At 38.8% G+C, this 21,431-nt stretch overlaps 7 protein-coding genes and 1 long non-coding RNA gene across 30 annotated transcripts; 7 read left to right on the top strand and 1 right to left on the bottom strand.

The window, feature by feature from the left end:
• Window positions 1-35: 35 nt before the first annotated feature.
• LOC116927211 (adult-specific rigid cuticular protein 12.6) lies at window positions 36-845 on the bottom strand. The gene is made up of 3 exons (XM_032934234.2): window positions 710-845; window positions 512-642; window positions 36-438 (listed from the first exon to the last, which is right to left on the bottom strand). The coding sequence occupies exons 1-3, from the start codon at window positions 818-820 to the stop codon at window positions 165-167; spliced, it is 516 nt and encodes a 171-aa protein (XP_032790125.1). The 5' UTR covers window positions 821-845; the 3' UTR covers window positions 36-164.
• Window positions 846-876: 31 nt separating this feature from the next.
• LOC116927125 (sulfotransferase 1C4) lies at window positions 877-4,629 on the top strand. Of its 3 annotated transcripts, XM_045176945.1 has the most exons (10): window positions 878-1,016; window positions 2,221-2,348; window positions 2,671-3,024; window positions 3,083-3,217; window positions 3,294-3,393; window positions 3,456-3,612; window positions 3,672-3,798; window positions 3,864-3,958; window positions 4,035-4,215; window positions 4,285-4,629. In XM_045176945.1, exons 3-10 carry the CDS (start codon window positions 2,808-2,810, stop codon window positions 4,407-4,409), a joined length of 1,137 nt encoding a protein of 378 aa, XP_045032880.1. In that variant the 5' UTR covers window positions 878-1,016; window positions 2,221-2,348; window positions 2,671-2,807; the 3' UTR covers window positions 4,410-4,629. The 3 variants fall into 3 exon arrangements, with proteins under 3 accessions (XP_045032881.1, XP_045032880.1, XP_045032882.1); XM_045176946.1 differs by lacking the exon at window positions 2,221-2,348 and having other exon boundaries at window positions 877-1,016; XM_045176947.1 differs by having other exon boundaries at window positions 2,671-3,217.
• Window positions 4,630-4,756: 127 nt separating this feature from the next.
• Window positions 4,757-6,675, top strand: LOC116927133 (sulfotransferase 1C1). Of its 6 annotated transcripts, none has more exons than XM_045176949.1 (9): window positions 4,757-4,899; window positions 5,011-5,186; window positions 5,249-5,511; window positions 5,576-5,675; window positions 5,733-5,895; window positions 5,953-6,079; window positions 6,141-6,235; window positions 6,311-6,479; window positions 6,534-6,675. In XM_045176949.1, exons 2-9 carry the CDS (start codon window positions 5,113-5,115, stop codon window positions 6,650-6,652), a joined length of 1,110 nt encoding a protein of 369 aa, XP_045032884.1. In that variant the 5' UTR covers window positions 4,757-4,899; window positions 5,011-5,112; the 3' UTR covers window positions 6,653-6,675. The 6 variants fall into 6 exon arrangements, 5 of the variants coding, with proteins under 5 accessions (XP_045032884.1, XP_045032883.1, XP_045032886.1 ...); XR_006649519.1 differs by having other exon boundaries at window positions 4,778-4,948; window positions 6,355-6,479; XM_045176948.1 differs by having other exon boundaries at window positions 4,778-4,948.
• On the top strand, window positions 6,675-9,046 carry LOC116927155 (fatty acid hydroxylase domain-containing protein 2). The gene is made up of 6 exons (XM_032934146.2): window positions 6,675-7,739; window positions 7,805-7,908; window positions 7,978-8,123; window positions 8,185-8,369; window positions 8,431-8,560; window positions 8,638-9,046. The coding sequence occupies exons 1-6, from the start codon at window positions 7,651-7,653 to the stop codon at window positions 8,911-8,913; spliced, it is 930 nt and encodes a 309-aa protein (XP_032790037.2). The 5' UTR covers window positions 6,675-7,650; the 3' UTR covers window positions 8,914-9,046.
• A 77-nt stretch (window positions 9,047-9,123) lies between these two features.
• LOC116927151 (fatty acid hydroxylase domain-containing protein 2) lies at window positions 9,124-11,889 on the top strand. Of its 4 annotated transcripts, none has more exons than XM_045176955.1 (8): window positions 9,124-9,842; window positions 9,901-10,245; window positions 10,315-10,418; window positions 10,509-10,654; window positions 10,730-10,914; window positions 10,993-11,122; window positions 11,186-11,486; window positions 11,775-11,889. In XM_045176955.1, exons 2-7 carry the CDS (start codon window positions 10,013-10,015, stop codon window positions 11,462-11,464), a joined length of 1,077 nt encoding a protein of 358 aa, XP_045032890.1. In that variant the 5' UTR covers window positions 9,124-9,842; window positions 9,901-10,012; the 3' UTR covers window positions 11,465-11,486; window positions 11,775-11,889. The 4 variants fall into 4 exon arrangements, with proteins under 4 accessions (XP_045032890.1, XP_045032891.1, XP_045032888.1 ...); XM_045176954.1 differs by having other exon boundaries at window positions 9,128-9,283; window positions 9,457-9,842; window positions 11,186-11,889; XM_045176956.1 differs by having other exon boundaries at window positions 9,125-9,842; window positions 9,917-10,245; window positions 11,186-11,889.
• Window positions 11,890-12,017: 128 nt separating this feature from the next.
• Window positions 12,018-14,666, top strand: LOC116927124 (sulfotransferase 1E1). Of its 2 annotated transcripts, XM_032934113.2 has the most exons (9): window positions 12,018-12,077; window positions 12,136-12,266; window positions 12,998-13,256; window positions 13,320-13,419; window positions 13,483-13,645; window positions 13,712-13,838; window positions 13,904-13,998; window positions 14,066-14,252; window positions 14,315-14,666. In XM_032934113.2, exons 3-9 carry the CDS (start codon window positions 13,028-13,030, stop codon window positions 14,434-14,436), a joined length of 1,023 nt encoding a protein of 340 aa, XP_032790004.2. In that variant the 5' UTR covers window positions 12,018-12,077; window positions 12,136-12,266; window positions 12,998-13,027; the 3' UTR covers window positions 14,437-14,666. The 2 variants fall into 2 exon arrangements, with proteins under 2 accessions (XP_032790004.2, XP_045032895.1); XM_045176960.1 differs by lacking the exons at window positions 12,018-12,077; window positions 12,136-12,266 and having other exon boundaries at window positions 12,986-13,256.
• A 110-nt stretch (window positions 14,667-14,776) lies between these two features.
• On the top strand, window positions 14,777-18,477 carry LOC116927105 (fatty acid hydroxylase domain-containing protein 2). 5 transcript variants are annotated; one of them, XM_045176964.1, is made up of 10 exons: window positions 14,787-14,936; window positions 15,511-15,583; window positions 15,723-15,980; window positions 16,070-16,267; window positions 16,379-16,478; window positions 17,126-17,229; window positions 17,291-17,436; window positions 17,515-17,699; window positions 17,766-17,895; window positions 17,954-18,477. In XM_045176964.1, exons 4-10 carry the CDS (start codon window positions 16,177-16,179, stop codon window positions 18,200-18,202), a joined length of 1,005 nt encoding a protein of 334 aa, XP_045032899.1. In that variant the 5' UTR covers window positions 14,787-14,936; window positions 15,511-15,583; window positions 15,723-15,980; window positions 16,070-16,176; the 3' UTR covers window positions 18,203-18,477. The 5 variants fall into 5 exon arrangements, with proteins under 5 accessions (XP_045032900.1, XP_045032899.1, XP_045032901.1 ...); XM_045176966.1 differs by having other exon boundaries at window positions 16,340-16,478; XM_045176965.1 differs by lacking the exons at window positions 15,511-15,583; window positions 15,723-15,980 and having other exon boundaries at window positions 14,777-14,936.
• An 850-nt stretch (window positions 18,478-19,327) lies between these two features.
• Window positions 19,328-21,362, top strand: LOC116927253. 8 transcript variants are annotated; one of them, XR_006649555.1, is made up of 8 exons: window positions 19,342-19,507; window positions 19,589-19,878; window positions 19,952-20,089; window positions 20,151-20,260; window positions 20,319-20,663; window positions 20,726-20,762; window positions 20,839-21,021; window positions 21,093-21,362. It is a non-coding gene; the product is annotated as an uncharacterized LOC116927253 (long non-coding RNA). The 8 variants fall into 8 exon arrangements; XR_006649554.1 differs by having other exon boundaries at window positions 19,343-19,507; window positions 20,319-20,659; XR_006649549.1 differs by having other exon boundaries at window positions 19,343-19,507; window positions 20,319-20,659; window positions 20,726-21,021; window positions 21,093-21,162; window positions 21,219-21,362.
• Window positions 21,363-21,431: the final 69 nt, after the last annotated feature.

The following is a 21,431-nucleotide window of genomic DNA, read 5'->3' as shown; positions in this document are numbered from 1 at the left end:
AACAACAGATATTCATTTGGATACGAGTGACGATATAAGTGGTAACTTTTTTTATTGCCAAACATTTCAGAATTCAACAAAAACAATTGACGTAATTTTGATTTTTTTTAAAATCCAGGTAATGGGTAACAGTGGACAAGGGAGCCTTTTTTTTTAAGGAAAAATTAGACGTAGTAAGAGAAGCCTGGATAACCGTAGTTGAATCCGTAACTGTAACCGAAATGGGGAGCAGGGGCGTAGTAACCGAAGGGGAATGTTGGAAGAGCCACAGTAGAAATGACGGGGGTAGATTTAGCCTCAACAACTGGAACTTCGGGAGCGGCAACTGCAGGTGCTACTGGAACTTCGGGAGCCACTGGCAGATGGTCTCCAGTTGCTCGATAGCCTTTCTCATCCGCTTCGTAGTTGATGGTGAATGTCTTACCATCAGCGGTGTAGCTGTTTAAAGAAAAGCGGCAAACAAATGAGATCCTCTTTTTTTTTAATAGTATTTAACAAGATATATTTTTACCTGTAGGATCCCGTGACAGCTTTGCCAGCATCTCCAGTCTGGGAGTGTTTATGATCTTCAGCATCGTAACTCAGGATTTCCTCGGGGGCCGGGGCAGCCAGAGTGACAGCCAAGAAGCAAACAATCAACACCTGGCGAGGGAACAGGTAACTTTTACAATCTAGTTAGGATTAAAGTTTTCATTTTAATTAAACTTACCGTCTTGATCATTTTCTTGTTTTTTTCTGCTGGTAGACTGGAGGGAGAGCTGTTGGGATTGTTGTGTGTTTCGATTCCACCTTTTTGCTCTCTTAAATACCTCACGTCCATCCCGGAAGATCTGAAACTTCTTCGACCACACCCGAAAAAAGGAAGTCAAGACACACGGTCGACCCCTCCCGTGATGTACTTCTAGTATAGACAAGGTCGCAAAACTCTTCGCAATCGACTGCTACGTTTCAAATTTGGAAGATTCAATTTCGTTTCTCGAGGGAAAGACGCGGATCCCGTCACACCCTGGCCACAGGTAAAATATAATCACGTATTCTTCTTGCTCTGTCTATTCCAACCATAGTTAAATACGGAATAAGAAAGACCTTGGTGGAGGCTCCGTTCCAGATGAGCAATGCCAAATTCGAACTTTCCCTCAGCGTAGACATCCTCTTTGGTTTTCGACCTTGACGGGCATCTTTGCCTAGGATTTCTATGTCTTGACGCTTCCTGGCTTTCGTTTCTATCTTGGCAGTCATTTCCATACATCGATATTATTAAGTTACCTGACCAAACTACGTAAACTGTTACGGTAGTATTCGTTCTTTAGCGCTTGTTTCTTATTATCCGATTGAATTCCGAGTTTTATTGCAATGCCTGTCTTAGTTTTCGTTCGTGTTCACTCTATTTTATTGGAATATAGATAGCGGTAACTCAGCAGGTGATCATCGCATAAAATACGAAAGAAACGTTAGAACCCATCGTTTCTTCAAAACATGACGTAGCAGATTTATTCGTTTTTCTTTTTCTTCCTTGTTGATTGGCTGAATTCATGTTTTATTTTATTTCTTTCTTTTTTTTAAGGCGTTTCAGATGTCTGAACTATTAGAACGTCAAAGCAAAGAATAGTACCTCAATTTTTTTCGTGAACAATGTCCGTGTAGCCGTTGTACACGAATGGACATTCTTTCAATTTCGGAGCTTGAAAACCGTATAGCACCGGTCCGGTTTCCAATGGGTGGGATTCCGAAGTTTCACACACGCGAGCGCTAAACGTCCACTATTTTCCCCCGCTTTCATATAGAAGTTACTACGTAATTATTTCCTTCATTAGGTGATAAACGTATACAATTCCGATTGCATTAGTTATTCGATCGTGTATAAGCCGTTTACTAAGCGATAATCAAGGCACAAGATTTCTGTTGAGAATTGCTGGCGTGAAAGTCAAGTAAATCACGCGAACGTGAAATATTTTGAAACGCGCAGTTCAAGAAGAGAGGAAATTAAAAGCCAATCCACATTGAGGTATCCAGCCGTTTGTTTCCCCTCACCTATCGAGTCCTATACCCATTTTCAGATTTTCCGTCTTCGCTAGCTATCAGTAACCGTGAAAATAAATAGACTATCAAAAATGAGGAGGAAAATGAAATCCGATTTTCCGAAAATGATTAGTTTTTCTTCTTGCTGGTTCCCTATGTTATTCTAGACTCCTCTATTTATTTACGTCTTTTTCCAAACAGGTCGGATTTGTTTTCTTATACGTTGGTCTCGTGACGCGCTGTTTATACCATACCACGTCCTAAAAACTCGTATCTACATTGTCTACGTCATCGGATGTTGGACACGCGTTGTTGTTGATAAACACAAGGTTTGACGCGCCCGTACCAATGTCTGACTCTTTAGAAACAATCGTGTCAAGGACTCGACATTTATCTCCTTTCTTTTTAGTTTTTTTTTTTTAAGAAAATCTTGTCAGTTTTAGAGTAAGTTAAATATCTCTTAACGCTAATCAAATCCAATTGATGTGGAATTTCATTTTTCTTCACACTCCGTCGCCCCCTAGCACCAGTCCGATTATTGCCGCCATTTTTATGACACATGTATATATATCATATCTGCATCAGCAGTGACAATGTTATTTATGTCTTAAGTTAAAGATGATCACACAAATATTTTCTATTTTTTAATAGTGCCGGAATTGTTCCTGGAACATGAATGGCGTACGTGACTTCAACACGCGCCTTTATAAGGCATCGCCGCACGCTAGAAAACGAATAATGGACACCATGATCTCGCGACCTTCGACTGCTATTCGAGATGTTTATTAATGTCCGCTCTCCCGCAAAACTTGTTGATTCAGCGATGGCCGTCGATGTTTGGTGTTTTGGGTGCTGGCCTCTACAGACGACGCAAAATGAAAGTTTTACAGGGGAAAAAGTCGGGCCGTTGTTGCCAAGAGACGATGGACCTCGCCAGTGCCGTGAATTCTTTCAGTCAGCGTCATGGCGTCTCCCATAGAAGAACCTACTCTCCCGCAATTGGATGTAAAGTTTAATGTCATACCCGAAACATTGGAGAGCCCCTTCAAGGAACATTTTCCAGTTTTCAGTAAAGGATTAGTTCAAGGCGAGCCAGGAGGATTCGTGTTTCATCCGCATTATGCACGAAATGCCGATAAAATTTACAACATGAAAATTAGGCCAGACGATGTCTGGATCCGCACGTTCCCCAGATCAGGTAATTCGAATTTTTTTACGTTCTCCTTAACGTACGATTAAATTGAAAGGTTTTGTGTGTGTGTGTGTGTGGAAAGGAACAACATGGACATCGGAATTGGCCTGGCTCATCGTGAACGATTGCAATTTCGAGGAAGCTGCTCGAGTGCCATTAACTGTTCGAGCTCCCAACACAGAGTAAACGTATTTCTTATGTTTTGGAGAAGAATCAATTTGATTTAAATATCTTTGAAATCTAGTGCCAATTACTTTGCGGATTGGAGTGAATTCGCTCCTCCGGAAATAATGGAAAATCTCATCACAATCGAAAAGATTGAACAGATGTCATCGCCTCGAGTTGTCAAATCTCATTTACCCTTCCACCTCTTGCCTCCCAATTTACTCGATACCGCCAAGGTAAATTCTTCAAATGAATTCTGCGTGAAATGCATAACATTGAAATTTCCATTGATCAGGTTATTTACGTTGCCCGCAACCCCAAGGACGCTATCGTTTCTTTTTTCTACTTTCACAAGTTGGTGAAATTGTGTCACTTCACCGGAGATATGGAGGACTTTGTTGATTACTTTATCAATAACAAACGTCGGTGTTTTTATATATTCAAATTTATTACGATATCAAATTCAAATGTCCTGGTATCAACTTAGTGAACTGGACACCGTATTTCCCGACTGTGCTCGAGGCGTGGGCCAAACGTGATCATCCTAATTTGCTGTATCTCTTCTATGAAGACATGAAAAAGGTAAAAATCATTGAATTTTGTTTCCTCTTTCACGTTTTTTTTTTATTCAACAATAATTTGTTGCTTGTCCTTGCAGGATTTGCCAACTGAAATCAGGAAAATTGCCGCATTCCTCAATAAAACCCTAACTGAAGAACAAGTTGCAAAGTTGGTGGATCATGTTGTCGTTGATAAATTCGCTAAAAACGAATCAGTCAACATGGCGAGGGAAGTCAGTGCTGGCCTCACCAATGAGGGATACAGCTTCGTTCGCAAAGGTAAGTTGTTGTTTTTTTCCCTTAGTTAAATGCCTGGTGTTTTTCAGTTGCTATTTTTTGTCGTTAAAGGCCAAACGGGCGACTGGAAAAATCATTTCAGTCCAGAAGTGAACCGTAAAATTGACGAATGGATTGAGAAAAATTTAGCGGGAACCGATTTGAAATTTGTCACCGAGCTTGAGGATTCAAAATGATTTCACTGTCAATTATAGTTGTCATCACCTGTGAACTTGCACGTGCCAATCAACCCGCAACGACTTATGTTGCGTATATTTTTATTACCCTTTTTTTTTCTTTAACTTCTTTAAAGTGACACATTTAAACAGATACAGGGCAAAGGTAACCTTTTATTTTCGCTAAATTATCTGATTTAATTGGTATTACTATAGAAATATAGTATGGTAATTAAAATAACACCTTCTCATTGTCTTTTTCCCCTTAAAAACAGAATTAGGAGGTTTAAACTTTATTCCGCATTTTTAAAGGCGATGTGAGGATCTCGGTAACCGGTATTTCAAGTGCTGTCGCTGTCGTAATTTCAATTTGCCCACTCGTGCGATATAATTATTTACTTTCGTTTTTGTTTATTTACGTAGGAAAGATAAGGAACATTGAAACGAGTCTGTCTTTCTCAAGACTGGACGTTACACTGCGCTGCAGAGTTCCTGTTTATTTGCATTACAGGTAGAAAGTTACGTGATGGCATGTGCTAATCTAGCGCTAACCTGAACTAGTAAGATTTCCTTTCAAATCATTTTGATTGCGACACTTATTGCATCTTCGTTGCATTTCAAGGGAAATATCGGCATTATTATTTGAACACTAACGTATCATTAGATTGCCGTTAACCACAAGCGAGGCCTTCGGTGGTGTTATACTTTGGATTTTTACGCACTGATGCAGCTAGCCTCAATTTCTTTTTCTAAATGTTGGATACTAGAGATCGGCGAAACCACGCGAAAATTTGAAAGGCAGTAAAGATAAAATTTTGCAGCGAGGCTTAGTTGAAAACTAGTCTACATTAGGGACGCAGTTCTCAGTTTTTGCTTCTATTATTGAACATGTTCTTCTCCGATAAACCTGTCTTCCCGTTGAAATCGGGTGTCAAATTCAGTGTTATACCCGAAACACTAGAGAGTCCCTTTAAAGAACATTTTCCAGCTTACTACAAAGGACTAGTTCGTGGAGAACCCGGTGGATTTGTCCTGCATCCGAAATTTGTCAGCAATGCGGACAAGATTTACAATATGACAGTTAGAAGTACCGACCTTTGGATCCGGACTTTCCCGAGATCTGGTAATCAATTTTTGACTTAAAAAAAAATTCATGACTGATAATTTAATGTAGTTTCGTTTTAAAGGAATGACTTGGACATCTGAATTGGCTTGGCTCATTATGAATGATTGCAATTTTAGTGAAGCTCTTGAAGTGCCACTGAGTGTTCGTTCCCACACTGTCGAGTAACGTATTACTTTCTAAAACCAAATATTAATTCCGCTAATGTTTAATCTGTTTAGTACAAATTATTTTACCAATTGGGACGTTCTTGCTCCTTCAGAGATAATGGATGCACGTCATTGTCAATCTATCGAAAAGATGGAACAGCTGCCGTCGCCCAGAATTTTAAAATCTCATTTACCTTTCCACTTGTTGCCTCCACGATTGCTCAACACTGCCAAAGTAAGCCACACGTACACTGTCTCATATTTTGGAAATTTTAAGGTGTCGATTGATTAGGTCATTTTCGTTGTCCGCAATCCCAAAGACGCCATAGTTTCCTTCTTCCACTTTCACAAGTTGGTGAAACTATGTTACTTTGCCGGAGAAATGGATCAGTTTGTTGACTATTTTATCGACAACAAAGGTTTCCATTTATAAATTTTTTGGCCAAAAGGTGTCTAATTGAAGTTTATGGATGTTTTTAGTGGCATGGACTCCATATTTCTCCTCTGTTCTTGATGCTTGGGGGAAACGTAATCACCCCAATCTGCTAATTTTATTCTACGAAGACATGATCAAGGTATAATGAGACTTTTCCAGTCTGATTGTTATTCCGGTTACCTGCGTGAGCTCATTGTCTTGACGATATTGTCAGGATCTACGTGCTCAAATTGAAAAAATGGCTACTTTCCTCAATAGAACGGTGACTGAAGAACAAATAGGAAAACTGGTGGATCACGTTCGTGTCGATTCGCAAAGGGATCGGCCCAACATTTCAATTAAGGCCAGCGTGACAAATAATGATTGTTTATTCATTCGGCAAGGTATTTCGTTGTTTGAAAGACAAACTTAGTTTTAAGCTGTGGCTCTTTAAATAGGAAAAACAAACGACTGGAAGAATTATTTTAGTCCAGAAGTTAATGTTAAAATTGACGAGTGGATCAAGAACAATTTGGATGGGAGCGATTTGAATTTTGCCACTGTTCTCCAGAATTAACACGAATTCAAAGTATCATTTTATCTATGCGTCATTCAATTTTCTACAAGCAGTTGTTTAGGAATGGATTTCTCCTCACGAAAGTCAAGGCCAATTTTCTCATAGCCCCATCCTTTGCTTGGGAATGTTTGCTTTTCAAAATTTCGATAGGCATCGGGTAAAATTTTGGAAACCATTTACGCATATTCAATTTTAGTTTTAAAAGTTTACCCAATAGAAAAGCGTAATTATCCCGATTTATGTTTGCCAATCTAGACCACCACTACCTTCAAAAGCTCGAGTCCATCGTAGTTCATCGCGCAATCCCGTACTCCAATCCAATTCACCGTATTTGGAATTGAGAGTACCCCACCTCATTTCGAAACCATTATGTCTTTTTTCTCTTCCAAGTTTAGTTAAATATAGCCCCGTACCGGCCATAGATAGCAGATGGATCACGTTGCCTGGAAGTTCGGCTATTCAGGAAACCCGTCGTTTTGCGCGTCTTTCAGAAATCAACAGGTCATGTCCTTGAAAAGATTATTGATCTGATCGCATATCTTGTGTAACTTAACTGGTAGGAGTTGCACTTTCCACTCAAACACGTTATGGCCTAGTGAAACGCTCGAGCCACACTTTCCTTTAAAAACAAGTAACAATTCATTTTAAAACTTGTTGTGCCATATTCAATTTGAAATCGAGTTACTACTTTCTGGTGAAACAGGTAAGCATCAACTATTTTTTTCATTAATCAAGTTTTGAAAGATAAATCGACTAGCAAGTGCAAAAAGGAGCTGGCGTGTAAGAGCAGATAGAAATAATCGACATCTGGATAGCCAGTTTTCCCTCCTCGCACATTAACTTCACTTTCGAAACCAGATTCAAACAAACGTTCATTGGCTACCTTGGTCGGCTTGCGTAAACGCAAATTGTGTAAGAGTCTTTCTTTAGAGCAAAGTTCCAGGCCAATATTGTCGTTTTAGCCATCGGAGACGTGACACCTGTTTCCCTTTACTGCCATGGAACAGTTGAATAAATGGCGGAGACCACTTTTGCTAGCCAGCATTTTGTTTCTCGTTTCCATCGTTTGCGAACAAACGTTAACTGAGTAAGTGTGGGGGAAAAAACTTGAATTCTATTTGGCATCATTTTTGTTCTAATTTATCCATCCAGACATTGGCGACAGTTTTGTTTCGCATCCAGTATGGCTTTAGATTCGTTATGGAAAAGGATTCTCAAACTATTTGGAGATAACGACTACTATTTATATGTTTGGGGTACGTCCCGCTATTAATTTCTCATTACATTGAAAATAATTCATACATTTTTTTACATATTTCTATCAGGTTGTATACTCGTCAGTCAAATTCCATTTTGGACTATCGGGGGCACCTTCATCTTCATTGACTGCTACAACTGGCCTAAATGGCTTCGCAAATACAAGGTCCAGCCAGGCACCAACGAACCTCTAAACCTGTACAGACTCGTTGAGGTATATCGTCCTCCTTTTTATATTGCTAGAGTTAATTACATTTTTAAAAATTATTCTTCAGACTATTAAAGTGGTGATGATCAACCAGTGGTTTATTTCGAATCCACTTTTCTTCATCAGCTACTATGTCAAGAAGTTAACCAACACAATGCCAGATATGTACGATTTTCCATCGTTCCAGCGCATTTTGGTTGAATTTCTCATTGTAATGGTTATAGACGAAATCGCACTCTATTACTTGCACAGGTAATTAATGCAACGAGAATACCTTCCTAGATGTTTTATTGCATTTCTTCTGAAACCGTAGACTGATGCATCATCCGAAATTGTACGCCAGAGTGCACAAGAAACACCATGAATGGCCAGCACCTGTCGCCATAGTTTTTGCCTACAGCACCAAAACGGAATATTTTCTCAACACGATTCCAATCGGATTGGCAAGTTTAATATCATCTTTATCACTTACTACCTGCCCTATTATTACGGGTTTTTTGTTTGTTTTCGTTGTTTTAAGGGTCCTGTTTTAATTAACCCTCACCTAGTTACCTTATGGATGTGGTACGTTTTCGTCCACGTGAGGGGACTTTACAATCATACTGGCTACCAATTGCCGTGGTTTCCGTCTTCACAGCATCACGATTATCACCACATGGCGAGTAATGCATGTTACGGTCGAACACTAGCTATTGATTGGCTTATCGGGACGGACAAGGGTTTTCGCGCTTACGTGGCCCGCAAAAAAGCCCTTTTGCAAAAGGGTACCGAGAAAACTGTTAGCAAGACGGAATGAAAGTTTTGAATGAAACACGAAGTCGTGATTGATATAACGAAACAAAATTGCCAGTATTTATTCAAATATGTTGTCAAAATGGAAAAAAAGCCCAATCTGAATCATGAAAAATTACAAGATGAAGACCTTTCAAGTTTTCTACCGTTTGCCGGGAACTCTTGTTTTCTACGCAGATTTCAGATCGTGAGCAGGGAACTCTTGTTTTCTACGCAGATTTCAGATCGTGAGCAGGGAAGAATTTTGTAATGGTCATGCCGATAAACTACTAAAGGTGTGGCAAATCGGTGTGCAACAAAATTCCAGATTACTTTTGTAACGTAGTATCTTTTACTATCCCCGAGCTGTTTTTCATCTAACCCTACAGTATGAGGTAATAACAAGGTATAACTGTTTTTCACTTCGAAGGAACGGCTAGTGCGTTTCACAAATTTTCTTTGTATTCACATCGTTGCTGCTTAACAATATTTTCTTGTCCTCCTTTTTTAAACCTGTTTTTTTTCGTTTAATTTTCTGACCATGTCTACATCAATGTCACTGGGAAAGAGGAGGATGGAAGTCGACTGTGCAGTAGCCGCTGGAAGAACATTTTCAAACAACTGATCATAGCCTAAAGCAAGAGAAAACCATCCAAGAAAACGTCCTACTTTGACTGCCTTTCGTCTGATTAGTTTTGATTACAGGTGTCAAACGTATTCACGCGGGATCTTACAGCAACGTCTGCTACCTGAGCGTCACTTAAGAGCTGGCATTTAAAAGTTTTGTTTCTTTAAGTGATCAAGAAAATTAGTCTTCAGTAGCATCTACTGAATCGATTAATGAAAAACTGACGTTAAGGCAGAACAAAGAAACGTACTGGAAAGTATGTCTGTAAACCTGAAAATTCACTGTCAGTGTTTGGCGAAGGGAGGAAACGTAGAAAGCTGATCCAGGTAACTTTCAGAACCGGTTTGATGTTGAATAGCTATGTAGGTTTGCCTATTTATATAGGACATCGCAATCGCAGTGAATGTCGTGATCTAGCGATGAGCGGGAGATGAGGGGAAAGAGACCAGTGCCGTCAACCATATACAGTATGGGTAGCCGGTGAAATAGGACCGAAATGAAATGGGACTGGAGAAATGGGACTGGAGAAATGGGACTGAAAATTTCAACGAGTAGAATTGCTGCAGCCGCCGAGGTGACCACATCGTTTTGGGAGGTGCAAACTGTGTACTGGAATTTCTCGTCATTCATCATGAAGCTGATGAGGCAGTGCGGCGGATGGCTGGGCCAACTTCTCGTCGCCTGCATCTTATTTTTCATCATCGTGGTCAATGGACAGACTTTTGTGACGTAAGAGGACAAACGCTGATGTAGCAAATTCATTGACGGTTTAAATCAATTGTACAAACATCCATGCAGACGTTTGTTACAGGCTCGCACCTTGGTCGGCATGGCTTTAAATTCATACTGGAAAAGTATACTCAATTTCTTTGGAAACAACGATTATTACCTGTATGTTTGGGGTAAGTGTTGACCTAGAGCGATTATAATTGTGATTAGCACTAATCATAATCAAAAATTCGTTTTTGCGTTTTTTTGTTTTGTTTGTTTAGGATGTATACTTTGCATTCAAGTTCCATTTTGGAGCGTCGGAGGAATGTTTATGTTTATGGATTACTTCAACTGGCCCAAATGGACAAGGAAATACAAGATCCAGCCTGGCATAAATGAGCCAATTGATTTAAACAAATTAATTGAGGTATAGTTGTTATTAACATACTGAGTCTGGCAAGAAAAGATTTGTTTAATATTTCGATGGTTTTCATTATGCCAGACTGTCAAGGTAGTGTTGATCAACCAATGGGCCATAGCTAATCCACTGTTACTCGTCAGTTACTTGCTCAAGAAAATGACCAACACTATGCCAGGAATTTACGAGTTGCCGACACTTGAACGATTTCTAATTGAAATGACCGTTTTGTTTATTGTCGACGAGATTGCACTTTACTACGTGCATAGGTAACACATGCTTTGTCATCGTATTCTCAATGAATAGTTAAAACGAAAATGTCCTGACTTTTTAAAATGATCCTCTAGGATAATGCACCATCCAAAATTGTACGCCAGAGTGCATAAGAAACATCACGAATGGCACGCACCTATCGCCATCTCAGTTGTTTATACAACCAAAATAGAAAATCTGATGATTACAGCTGGAACTGCTTTGGTACATGCCTTGTTATCCCTTGTTGAATTTAAACTCGGGTTAATTAAAATTAAACTTCAACAGGGCCCTTTTCTTATGAATCCTCACTTAATCACTTTGTATGTTTGGTACACTCTCGTGCACCTGAGAGGACTAAAGAATCATTGCGGCTATCATTTCCCATGGCTACCCACACCGGAAGATCACGATTATCATCACATGATGAGCAATGCTTGCTTCGGTCGAACGCTCGCCCTTGACTGGCTTCACGGGACGGACAAAGGCTATCATGCTTATAGGGCCCGCAAGAAGGCACTGCACGAACAGAATTCTGCCGAACTTGTTAACAATAAATCTGAATAAAATTTAGTTATATTTTTTTTTTCCTGCCGCCCATTTATTTCCGTTCGTGAAGAAGCTGGTGTTTGAACTGGACATTCGGAGGTGTGCCGCTAGCGCCCGAGAAATGCATTTTCAGTGAGATATTGAACACTGTTCGATTTTACAGCCAATGATAATAAAGTACCTGTAGTAGCACCGATAGTACCGAGTACCCTCTCGTGTTATGACTTGTATCCCTTTCGGGTAAAAAAATCCACAAACACATGTTAAAACTGCAGGCTAGAAAGTTCATCATAAACCTCAAATTGTCGTCATTCGTTACAATATCTAAATAGAAAATTCACAAGAAACCTGACCGTGCAACTTTTCAGAACTCGATTGAATATAAAAGCCTATGTTTTTTCCATGTATGTTGGGTGATCGCCAAATACACAACCTGCACAGCAGCAGTGTCAACTGTCAAGAAACTTTGTGGGGCAAATGGCTTTTCCCAGAGTCATAGAACCCGGAAGAACGAAGCCTTTCATGAATAGCGGCAATGTTGCATCGTTAAGCTTATGGGAAAAAAACAAATGTAGAAATCGGCCTAAGTTAGAATTACAAAACATTTAGTTGAATAGCCTATCCCACGCAAGTATTACTGGACATTAACGTTAATGGCTTAGGATAATCCTATTTCTTCTTTTTATAAGAACACGAAAGGCAACAACGTGTTTCGTGCAGACTACGTCATCAATATATTTTTTTAATGGACCCAACAAGACCGACCACTACTTTCATACCGTGAGACTGTACAGTATAACAGCGTAACAGCATCAGTTTCGTAAGTAGAAAACAATTAACTAATTGTACTGCGAGGGCAGGAAATAGGGTTTGATAATGGCGACAAAAACGGGGAGGGGGGGGATCTTTACAGTATCCACCCCCCCTGGATATCATTAGTTGAAAAATCCGTAAACACAGCCACACAGCTATCAAATCTTATCAGTTATGGCAGTGACCAAGTCACATTTTCATCACTGACAAGTGCAGGGCCTTTGAAACCATGTTCATTAGACATTATTTTTATTTCAACTGGTTGGTTGGAATGAAACTGTGGGGTAATAATTACATCAGTGGTTGGGAAGTTTGCACATGCAACCCAGTATTTTCTCTTTCCATTTCATTGTTATTGTAACGCCACTTGGTTTGTCTCTTATCGATGCTCGGGTTTTCCTTTATTTCTTAACCGTTTTACAGCATTAAAACCATGCAAACATTCACGTTGACACACGAAAACTTATGATTATGTATATTTAGCTGCACTGTTTACCAGAAGGATTTTCACCAATTTGCAGGTGTTGGTAAAAACCGAAATGTCGGGATAGTAAAAACCCGCAGGGGTTGTTGACGTGTACAACCTTCTGCGTGTGATAAAAGATAAAGAAAAAGAACTTAACTCGGTGGAAAACACATACGCGAGTAAACATAGATATTGTTGTTAATTGTATTGCTATTGCTTAATCACTTGTGCATTTATAAAAGGAAAACATTTGACAGCTAAACGATGTGCAGTTTTCTAGTTTTGCTCTTCATCGAAACATCATGTCTTCTGGCGGCGGTGATGGAAAACCGGGCGTAACGTTCAGCGTCATCCCGGAGACGCTCGAAAGTCCTTACAAGGATCTTTTCCCTGCTTTCGAAAATAAAGGACTCGTGCGAGCCGAACCGGGAGGATTCGTTTGTCACCAAAATTTCGCTGAAAATTGCCACAAAATTTACAATATGAAGGTGAGGACTGATGACGTATGGATCCGCACGTTCCCCAGATCAGGTATTTCAGTTTATTTTGACTTTTACTGTAGGAATGAATCAAACAAATTGAATTTTTTAATAGGGACAACTTGGACTTCGGAACTGGCGTGGCTCATTATGAACGACTGCGATTTCGAAGGAGCTGCTAAAGTGGGACTGCCCATTCGGTCGCCCAACTTGGAGTAATTTTAATAGTTTTTATTAAATAAGAAGATTTAAGTTCAAGGTTTAAATAATTTTTTTAGTGCCAATTACATCAACCACTGGGACAAATTCGCTGCAGAGGGTTCGTTTAATACGATGGACATTATTACCATAGATCAAATAGAAAAAATGCCATCGCCTAGGGTCCTCAAGTGCCATTTGCCTTTCTACCTGTTACCTCCCAACTTGCTGGACACTGCCAAGGTGATACTTACTTACTTGAAGATGAATATTTTGTTCACATTTCTCTCTTTGATTTGACTACTTCAGGTTATTTACGTAGCTCGCAACCCCAAGGATGCTATCGTATCCCTCTTTTATTTCCATAAATTGGTCAACCTGTGCACTTACACCGGAGATTTGGAGCAATTTGTCGATTTCTTTCTCGAAAACAAAGGTCTGTTACATAGACGTTTGATTTAGTTCAATTAAATTAGTATCATTTTATACACATTCATACAGTACTGTGGACACCCTATTTCGGCACCGTCCTCGATGCTTGGGGCAAGCGCAGTCATCCTAATTTGCTTATCCTCTTCTACGAAGACATGAAGAAGGTATATATCGTCTAGCACTTTGTTTTATTCTCTTGTAAAATCTACAGCTGTTAATTTTATTGCACAGGATATTCGGGCCCAAATCAAAAGAATTTCCACCTTCCTCAACAAGCCGGTAACAGAGGAGCAGATTGAGAAACTTGTCGATCACGTCCGTGTGGATAAATTCGCTAAAAATGAATCGGTCAATTATGCTAAAGAGATTAAAGCTGGAGTTGGCAAGGAGGATCCTACAAATACGTTTGTTCGCAAAGGTAGATAAGCGAACCAAGGACTTGTATTTGTAACATACGCTGAATATTGTATTTCAATCAAGGTCAAACGGGTGACTGGAAAAACCACTTTAGCCCGGAAGTTAACCGTAAAATCGATGCTTGGATCGAAAAGAATTTGGAAGGTACTGGTTTGAAATTCGTTACCGAACTCAAAGATCAATAACTGCCCCATTATTTTATTCATTGAAATAATGTTCGATTGGCTGTGTGTATTACAATCAACTTTATCATCGGGTTTGGGTTGGCTTTGGAAAAAATGTTGTTTGAATTTTTGTTTTTGGTCCTGTAACCTGAGTCATAGATTAGATGGACATAGTCTAATTTATGACTCTGCTGCAACTATAAAATAAAAATTTAAAGAAGAAAATAGAAGAAATAGTTTGCAACTTGCAACACTGCCTGTTGTTTCGACTTAATAAATTTTTGCACATTAAAACAATTTGGCGACGCAGAAAGGAATGGCTGTTGATCTTAGAATGACGGTAAGTGTTCCCTGGGTTCCCTAAACCATCGGCAAAGTAAAGATAATTCTTATATAACCTTACCTTAACTAGGTTCTGTTGAACAGTGCAAGTTATCATTAATGAACGTTGTGCTATTTAGCATCGATCCTGATAGATCGTGTTCTCAACTGTTTTCGATTTCAGACACCACTACGTCAAGGTGAGCATTAGGTGAACTTAGTATGCTTTGCAACACAATTTCTTGTTCGAAACATTATAGTTGTGCAAAACTCAAAGTGTCAGAATTCTGTGAATCCTTAAGCACTTGAGTTAGTGTTTAATTAAAACTAGTTATCTTTCAGGGAATATGTTTATTGCAATTTCAGGTTTTACACAACACTCATTAATCTCCATCCGTTCATGTCTTGACTGTTTTTTGAGGATGGCAGCATAACAATTGCTTTGACCATTTTTATTGAGTTGATTCAAATCATTCCAGAGCCATTTGTGAATTTATGCATTCCTTATTATGATCAAGGAGAACCAGTGTCCACTTTCAGCTTATCATTCTTCTTTCCTAAGATTTGTTGATTTTTTATGCCATCAAATTGTCAAAAGGAGAAAAAAACAATTTGTTACCAGCATTCTAACATTTTAAGTGGTCAGCTTTTAAAGAGACCCCTCCATTCAATGTTTTCATTAGAGTCGGTTTGTTAGGCAGTTGCGAATGAACCAACAAATACTTGAGCAAAACCGGCGTGGCAAGTTGCCTAATATTCTGTATTGAACATCAGGGTCATCTGGACTTAATGATCGGACAGTGTCGTTATATATAGGGGCTTTTCGACCAAATAGACTTTCTCCCAGGTAAGATTGATCTCCGGAAACCATATACCATATTAAAGTTTTCCTATTTTTAAAATGGCTTTGTTAACTTTCTTAACAGAAAATAGATCAGAAAATTGCATAAAAATAAAGAATTGTTTTTTAAATCAATTAATTGCAGGTAATGTCGATGACCACAAAGGGTAGCCTACGTGGTAGTCTGGCTCAACAAGAGTTGGTACAACGACATACTTTCGTACAACATTTTGCTATTAGCTATTTCATGTACTTAGTGTACCGAGGAAGGTCCTTCCTTGAAAGGTCTGATGCCTCGTTTCTCTTTTCCAAGCTATGTGGAACGCTAAAGTAGGTTATCTTGAACCTTGTATCATTGGCAACACAAAGTTTTTACCATTCTGATTGGTAAGGTGTGCGATAGGTAAAACATTCTAAACAGTTGAATTCTTTCTCTGTGGTTTAGGTTTTTTTCTCCCTTATATTACCGTTTTTTTGTTTTTGTTTTTCAAGGAAAACCTGTTTCGTTACCTGCAGTACTGCGAGACGTTGTATCCTTGCCCAATGTTTTAAATGCCGAAGGAAATGATACGCAGGAAACAGTTTCTCAAACTTGCTGTATGGTGAATGATTTACAAGAAATGAATGGAAAGAAACTGGATACAGCAAAACATACCAATGTTGCCCTATTATTTCGCATCATGAAAACCGGTATTTAACTCTGCATCTAGTCCATAACCAAAACACCTCAATATTTATAATATTTCGTATTTTTTTTTTTAGGAAAAAAAATTCTGAAGAAATCATTTCAAACTATATAAGGCGGTATTTCTTGGATGGGTCTGTCAGGAAAATTGAGAGCATCTAGAGAAAATGCGGGCGAAGGCTGCACGCGATTAAACTTTGGAACCCTTGGTTTATCGTAAGCATTAATTATCAAACAAGTTTTTTTACCATCTGACTTCATGGCATACTTTTCAAAACGATAACATCGTACTAGTAAGAATAGTCCATCGATCTTACCCGACCGAATTAAAGTCGTCAAACTGCTTTCTCCTGCATCTAGTTTGACTGCCTTGCTGAGAAATTACGTCTATCCTTTATAATCAATCAATGGCTGTGTAAGTTTTCCTAGTCTTCTGGCCCATGTCCTCTGTGGTACACTTTTGAAATGCGGAAGTACTTTGTATTTTTTATTTTAATTCTTTCTTCTTGGGAAGGATTGATTCTTGTTATACGTCGGGTGTTCCACTTTGCAGAAGCCCATCGTCTATATATAAGGGGAAACAACCATGTGAAAGACGCAGTAGTTACGCTTTGTAAAAACAATCGAGAGGGAGTGTAGTGGGCGCTTGTTCGTGTTGTGCCGGCCTGACTGTAGCCATGGAGTTCAAACATTTTGGGCGGATGGCAAAGACCACTTTTATTGGCCAGTACTTTAATATTAGTGTCTATCGTTTATGGAGAAACACTTACGACGTAAGCAAGTGCAAGTGAAACTATATTCTAATTTCAAGTTTCTTTTAGGTTAAATTTTGAATTCACTAAAACGTGTTGCGCAAATTTTAGGCAATTGCGACAATTCCGGTCCGCATCCAGCGCTGCTCTGGACACGCGATGGAAGAAAATTACCGGGTTCTTTGGGAATGATGATTTCTATCTGTATGTCTGTGGTAAGGGTTTTCTGCATTAAATGATTGCATTGTGACTGACGTTATCTATTAATATACGCAGGAATCGTCTTGTCCATCCAGATTCCTTTCTGGAGTGGTGGGTTGCTCTTCATGTTCCTGGATTATTATAACTGGCCTAGATGGACTCGAAAATACAAGCTTCAGCCGGGAACTCATGAACCCGTTGATTTAAATAGACTTAAAGAGGTAAACTTTTAGTTGAATTAGCGTAAAGTAAAATTATCTAAAAGAAATACATTTTTTTTCTCCTACACATTTAAATAGACTATTAAGGTGGTGCTGATCAATCAGTGGTCCGTTTCTGTCCCTATCCTGATATTCAGCTATTTCTTGAAGAAAATTACTAATACTATGCCAGTTTTCCATGAGTTGCCCAGTCTGCAGCGTTTTTTCATTGATTTTCTCATCTTTATCATAGTCGATGAGATTGGACTCTATTACGTACATAGGTAAAAATGATTTCCGTTATTTAAAAAAAGGGAAGCAAAGTTTCACTTGGATTTTCCATTATTCAGATTGATGCACCATCCGAAATTGTACGCAAGGGTACACAAAAAACATCATGAATGGCCTGCACCCATCGCCATCACTTTTGTTTATAGCACAAGGATGGAATTTATTCTAAATATGATACCAGTTGTGCTAGTAAGCTTCTCTTTGTTTGCTCAATTGCCGCGTCTTTTTATTAATCGAATTGTATCAGGGTCCGATGCTTACGAATCCACATTTATTCACCTTGTGGGCGTGGTACGCCTTCGTTCACCTGAGAGGCCTGAAAAATCACAGCGGCTACGATATTCCAGGGTTAACAAGTTCGGAGGAGCATAACTATCATCACATGATGAGCAATGCATGTTTTAGTCGATCACCTGTCCTGGACTGGCTACATGGAACGGATAAGGGTTTCCGTGCTTACATGGCTCGCAAGGAATTGGAGAAGAAGGATAAATAGGATATTTTGTAGTGAGTGTTCATCGAAATGTAACTTAATTTTCGTCGTGAAAAGGGTCTCAATGATATGGTTTTCACTCGTTTGTACATTGCCCAAAAAACCGGTTGTATGCCGTGACATTCACTTTTGCTGCCATTGAGCTTTGAAATCTCAATTTTGGCGACCAATGAAATATTCAGTTTAGCGAAACGGTGTTTCGCCATTTTACCATGTTGCAAGTTGCAAAATATCTCACCATGTGGGGCGTTGTTAATACATATTTTTTTTTACATTGATTTTGAAATCTTTCGTGCATTACATGTCTTCACATTATACAACTGTGATCTTTATCATTTCTTTCTTATAACGATTGTACACCTTAACACAGCTGAGATGGCCACAGATTTCAACTCTGACGGGTTTCGATCCCTAAACTATCGCCGTGCATTGCCGATGATCAACCATTGAGCCATGAGTTACATTTGAATTTGCACTAATATTAGAAGGCAAGAAAAAATTAAGGCAATTTTTATAGGCTCGTAAAACTATATGCTAACCTGAATACCTGGAATTCAATGATCATAGCTCTGTGGTAGAGCGTTGGTGTACGGATTCTAATGTCTCGAGTTCAGATCTCGGATGAAGATTAATAATTTAAATGAAAACGTTTCTTGTAATTTCATTTCCTATTAAATGGACCGTGAACATGTTAATAGGAAGTTATCTTGAATCATGCTAGAAAAATTATTCCAAGTCCAAATTTGTTGAACTCATTAAAATCAAAATATCGAAAAATTATTTACATGACTTATGGCTCAGTGGTAGAGCAGCGGCATGGTACGTTGAAAGTCAAGGGTTCTAATCCTGAAACAGTAAAAAAATATTAACAGTTCTAGTTGAATGAATAAATCTTACATTATTAATCTATCAGTATGTATTTGATCTCTCAGCAGAAGTTGCCAATGGTTAAAGTCCGTTGCAAAGTGTTCAAATAACAAAGTGCGCATTCAGGCTGATAAATCAAGATAAATAATATATTAAAATTTGTTATTGGATATTATATGAAACGTTGCCAAAATATCCGTCCCATTACTTCGTAATAGGGAAAGTTTCTCGACCCGACCGAGTGGCGACGTGGAAGGTGGACACCTGGGAAGGTTGGAAGCCCAGGACATCTGGAACCTCCGTGGAATCGAACCACGGACCTTGGAGTTGCCAGGCCGGCATTCGGGATAGGGAGCCCTCAGCAAATACAACAACAGGCACATATTCAGGTTGTAACACAGAACTTTATATTTAGTACAACTGTGATTCTTCACAAAACACGTAAGCTTGACAGGCAAATGGTACACTAACATCCCATAATCTTCATTAATTTGCCCTATTTGCATACTTTTTTTTCTCTAGAGGATGAGTGTAGAAAATGCCAAATGTGGGACATGGAAAAGGTCTGACATAATGGGCATATTTTGTTTACGCAGATTTGGAACTTAAAAAAGAAATCTGTTCTCAATTACAAGATGAGAACTATCTATTGTGTAAAGTTAAGGAATCCAAAGATTCCTTACAGGTGACAAAGTTTAATATGGTCATCAAGCTTCCACCTCTATGTATTGTACTGTACTCCTTTTATCCAAAAACCATGTGTCAGCTGACTTACCTTCCTGGTTGCAATGAAGAAGAATCATTAATCATAAGTATTAAAAGAAGATACCATATTTATTGTGTGTTTGTTTTGATACATCTCCTTACATTCTTTATTCCTTACAGGTGAAGAGGTTAACATGGTCATTTGGCATCCACCTCCATGTACTGTACTGTATTCTTTCTATGTGAAAATCGTATGTCAGCTGACTTGCCTTTCTGGTTGCAATGAAGAAGAACCATTAGAGTCAAAATTATTAAATGGTGATGCCATATTGTGTGTTCCTTTTGAAATATCTTTTTCACATTTCTTTATTTCTTACAGGTGAAAAGGTTAATGTGGTCATCTAACTTCCACCTTCATGTATTGTCCTCCATTTAACTGAAAAACATGTCAGCTGAATTACCTACCTGGTTGTCGAAAATTATTAAAAGGTGATACTGCATAATGTGTATAATTGATATATCTCTTAAAGTATTGTTGCATGACTAGAATGTTCTGGTGTTCGTGACACGACCTGAGAGGTTTGAGAAGAAGAGCTACATCCAAGTAACAGCCTATTGTTTATGTTCAACAGTGGGTCAGTGGATCTTACATTATTATATCCCCAAATGATTGCCTGTGTTGACCAGCAGGCCTTGAATGGCAAACAAGTGTCAAATAGTTTTGAAGATAGCAGTTACCCCACTTTAAGTGTCATTCCAACATCTCTGCAAGCAAGGGATTTGTTTTGAACCCTCTTTATTCTGGACTGGCGGCCACAGAATTCTTTTTCCATACGAGTGGACGCGAGGGTTTGCTTGATACTGCCGTACAGACCTACATACATAAACGTAGGTAATCTACTGTTTACTGTCAGTCGATAAAATATTTATAATACTTTTATTTGGCATTCACAGAATTTTTATGGAGGATCAAGGCAAACGAATCCAGAAGGTGCGAGAGTGTTACAAGAATGAATATATAGTAGAAAACCATTTGGATTGCGTAACCATTAGTCAATTTTTTTCAGTTTAGTTAGTCAACTTTTCACTTGAATGCCTCAAATAATTTTGATTGTCATACTAAGGAACGGTTGCCGGAGCCTTTTGCGCGCAGAGCATTGGTGAACCTGGCACTCTTAAAGCCAAATGACGCTAAAGACTTTTCGTTTTGCTTGTATGGCATCAATGAACATCATACCGACAGCTCCTATGTATGAAAATCTTATTATTTTTTAAAATATCGATATTGAGATTTATGACTTTGTTTCTCGGCAAATTTCAGGATTAAGGAAACCATTTACGCCTCAAAAGCAACCAGTGCACTTGTTATGGATGATGAATTTATGTATCACGTAAGCTATATAAACAAATACTTTTATGCTTACAATGTTTTATTTTCTTAATATAGATTTATAATCAAATTGGATCTGAAAGGATTCTGGTTAGAAGAATATACCGAAAGATTATAACGCCTGGAAGCACGGAATGGAATTTCATATTTGACTAGTATTTCCGTGTGTTACGGTATAAATTATTTAAAAATTGAAGTGCATATCTGGGCTCCCTTCTTTTCTGTGGCCCCGTTTCCCCTTGACTCATAATAAGCCCGTAGGGGGTCATG

This window comes from Daphnia magna, linkage group LG7, assembly GCF_020631705.1.
Source record: "Daphnia magna isolate NIES linkage group LG7, ASM2063170v1.1, whole genome shotgun sequence".
In the NCBI taxonomy this organism is placed as follows: Eukaryota; Metazoa; Arthropoda; class Branchiopoda; order Diplostraca; family Daphniidae; genus Daphnia; species Daphnia magna.
Note: the sequence above shows the minus strand (reverse complement) of the source record. Positions and strands in the feature narration are given on the sequence as shown.

Excerpts from the sequence above, each read along its gene's own strand:
- LOC116927211 (XM_032934234.2), bottom strand. The coding sequence starts at position 820 with ATGGACGTGAGGTATTTAAGAGAGCAAAAAGGTGGAATCGAAACACAC. Across the intron at positions 643-709 it reads ACAAGAAAATGATCAAGACG|GTGTTGATTGTTTGCTTCTT; the intron begins GTAAGTTTAATT and ends TTCCCTCGCCAG. Across the intron at positions 439-511 it reads GCTGTCACGGGATCCTACAG|CTACACCGCTGATGGTAAGA; the intron begins GTAAAAATATAT and ends TTCTTTAAACAG.
- LOC116927125 (XM_045176946.1), top strand. The coding sequence starts at position 2,808 with ATGTCCGCTCTCCCGCAAAACTTGTTGATTCAGCGATGGCCGTCGATG. Across the intron at positions 3,025-3,082 it reads CTACTCTCCCGCAATTGGAT|TTTTCAGTAAAGGATTAGTT; the intron begins GTAAAGTTTAAT and ends AACATTTTCCAG. Across the intron at positions 4,216-4,284 it reads ATACAGCTTCGTTCGCAAAG|GCCAAACGGGCGACTGGAAA; the intron begins GTAAGTTGTTGT and ends TTGTCGTTAAAG.
- LOC116927133 (XM_045176949.1), top strand. The coding sequence starts at position 5,113 with ATGCAGCTAGCCTCAATTTCTTTTTCTAAATGTTGGATACTAGAGATC. Across the intron at positions 5,512-5,575 it reads CCGGACTTTCCCGAGATCTG|GAATGACTTGGACATCTGAA; the intron begins GTAATCAATTTT and ends TTCGTTTTAAAG. Across the intron at positions 5,896-5,952 it reads GATTGCTCAACACTGCCAAA|GTCATTTTCGTTGTCCGCAA; the intron begins GTAAGCCACACG and ends TCGATTGATTAG.
- LOC116927155 (XM_032934146.2), top strand. The coding sequence starts at position 7,651 with ATGGAACAGTTGAATAAATGGCGGAGACCACTTTTGCTAGCCAGCATT. Across the intron at positions 8,370-8,430 it reads GCACTCTATTACTTGCACAG|ACTGATGCATCATCCGAAAT; the intron begins GTAATTAATGCA and ends CTGAAACCGTAG. Across the intron at positions 8,561-8,637 it reads ACACGATTCCAATCGGATTG|GGTCCTGTTTTAATTAACCC; the intron begins GCAAGTTTAATA and ends CGTTGTTTTAAG.
- LOC116927151 (XM_045176955.1), top strand. The coding sequence starts at position 10,013 with ATGAAATGGGACTGGAGAAATGGGACTGGAGAAATGGGACTGAAAATT. Across the intron at positions 10,655-10,729 it reads ATTTAAACAAATTAATTGAG|ACTGTCAAGGTAGTGTTGAT; the intron begins GTATAGTTGTTA and ends TCATTATGCCAG. Across the intron at positions 10,915-10,992 it reads GCACTTTACTACGTGCATAG|GATAATGCACCATCCAAAAT; the intron begins GTAACACATGCT and ends ATGATCCTCTAG.
- LOC116927124 (XM_032934113.2), top strand. The coding sequence starts at position 13,028 with ATGTCTTCTGGCGGCGGTGATGGAAAACCGGGCGTAACGTTCAGCGTC. Across the intron at positions 13,839-13,903 it reads TTTCTTTCTCGAAAACAAAG|TACTGTGGACACCCTATTTC; the intron begins GTCTGTTACATA and ends ACATTCATACAG. Across the intron at positions 14,253-14,314 it reads AAATACGTTTGTTCGCAAAG|GTCAAACGGGTGACTGGAAA; the intron begins GTAGATAAGCGA and ends ATTTCAATCAAG.
- LOC116927105 (XM_045176965.1), top strand. The coding sequence starts at position 16,177 with ATGGTGAATGATTTACAAGAAATGAATGGAAAGAAACTGGATACAGCA. Across the intron at positions 17,437-17,514 it reads ATTTAAATAGACTTAAAGAG|ACTATTAAGGTGGTGCTGAT; the intron begins GTAAACTTTTAG and ends ACATTTAAATAG. Across the intron at positions 17,896-17,953 it reads ATATGATACCAGTTGTGCTA|GGTCCGATGCTTACGAATCC; the intron begins GTAAGCTTCTCT and ends GAATTGTATCAG.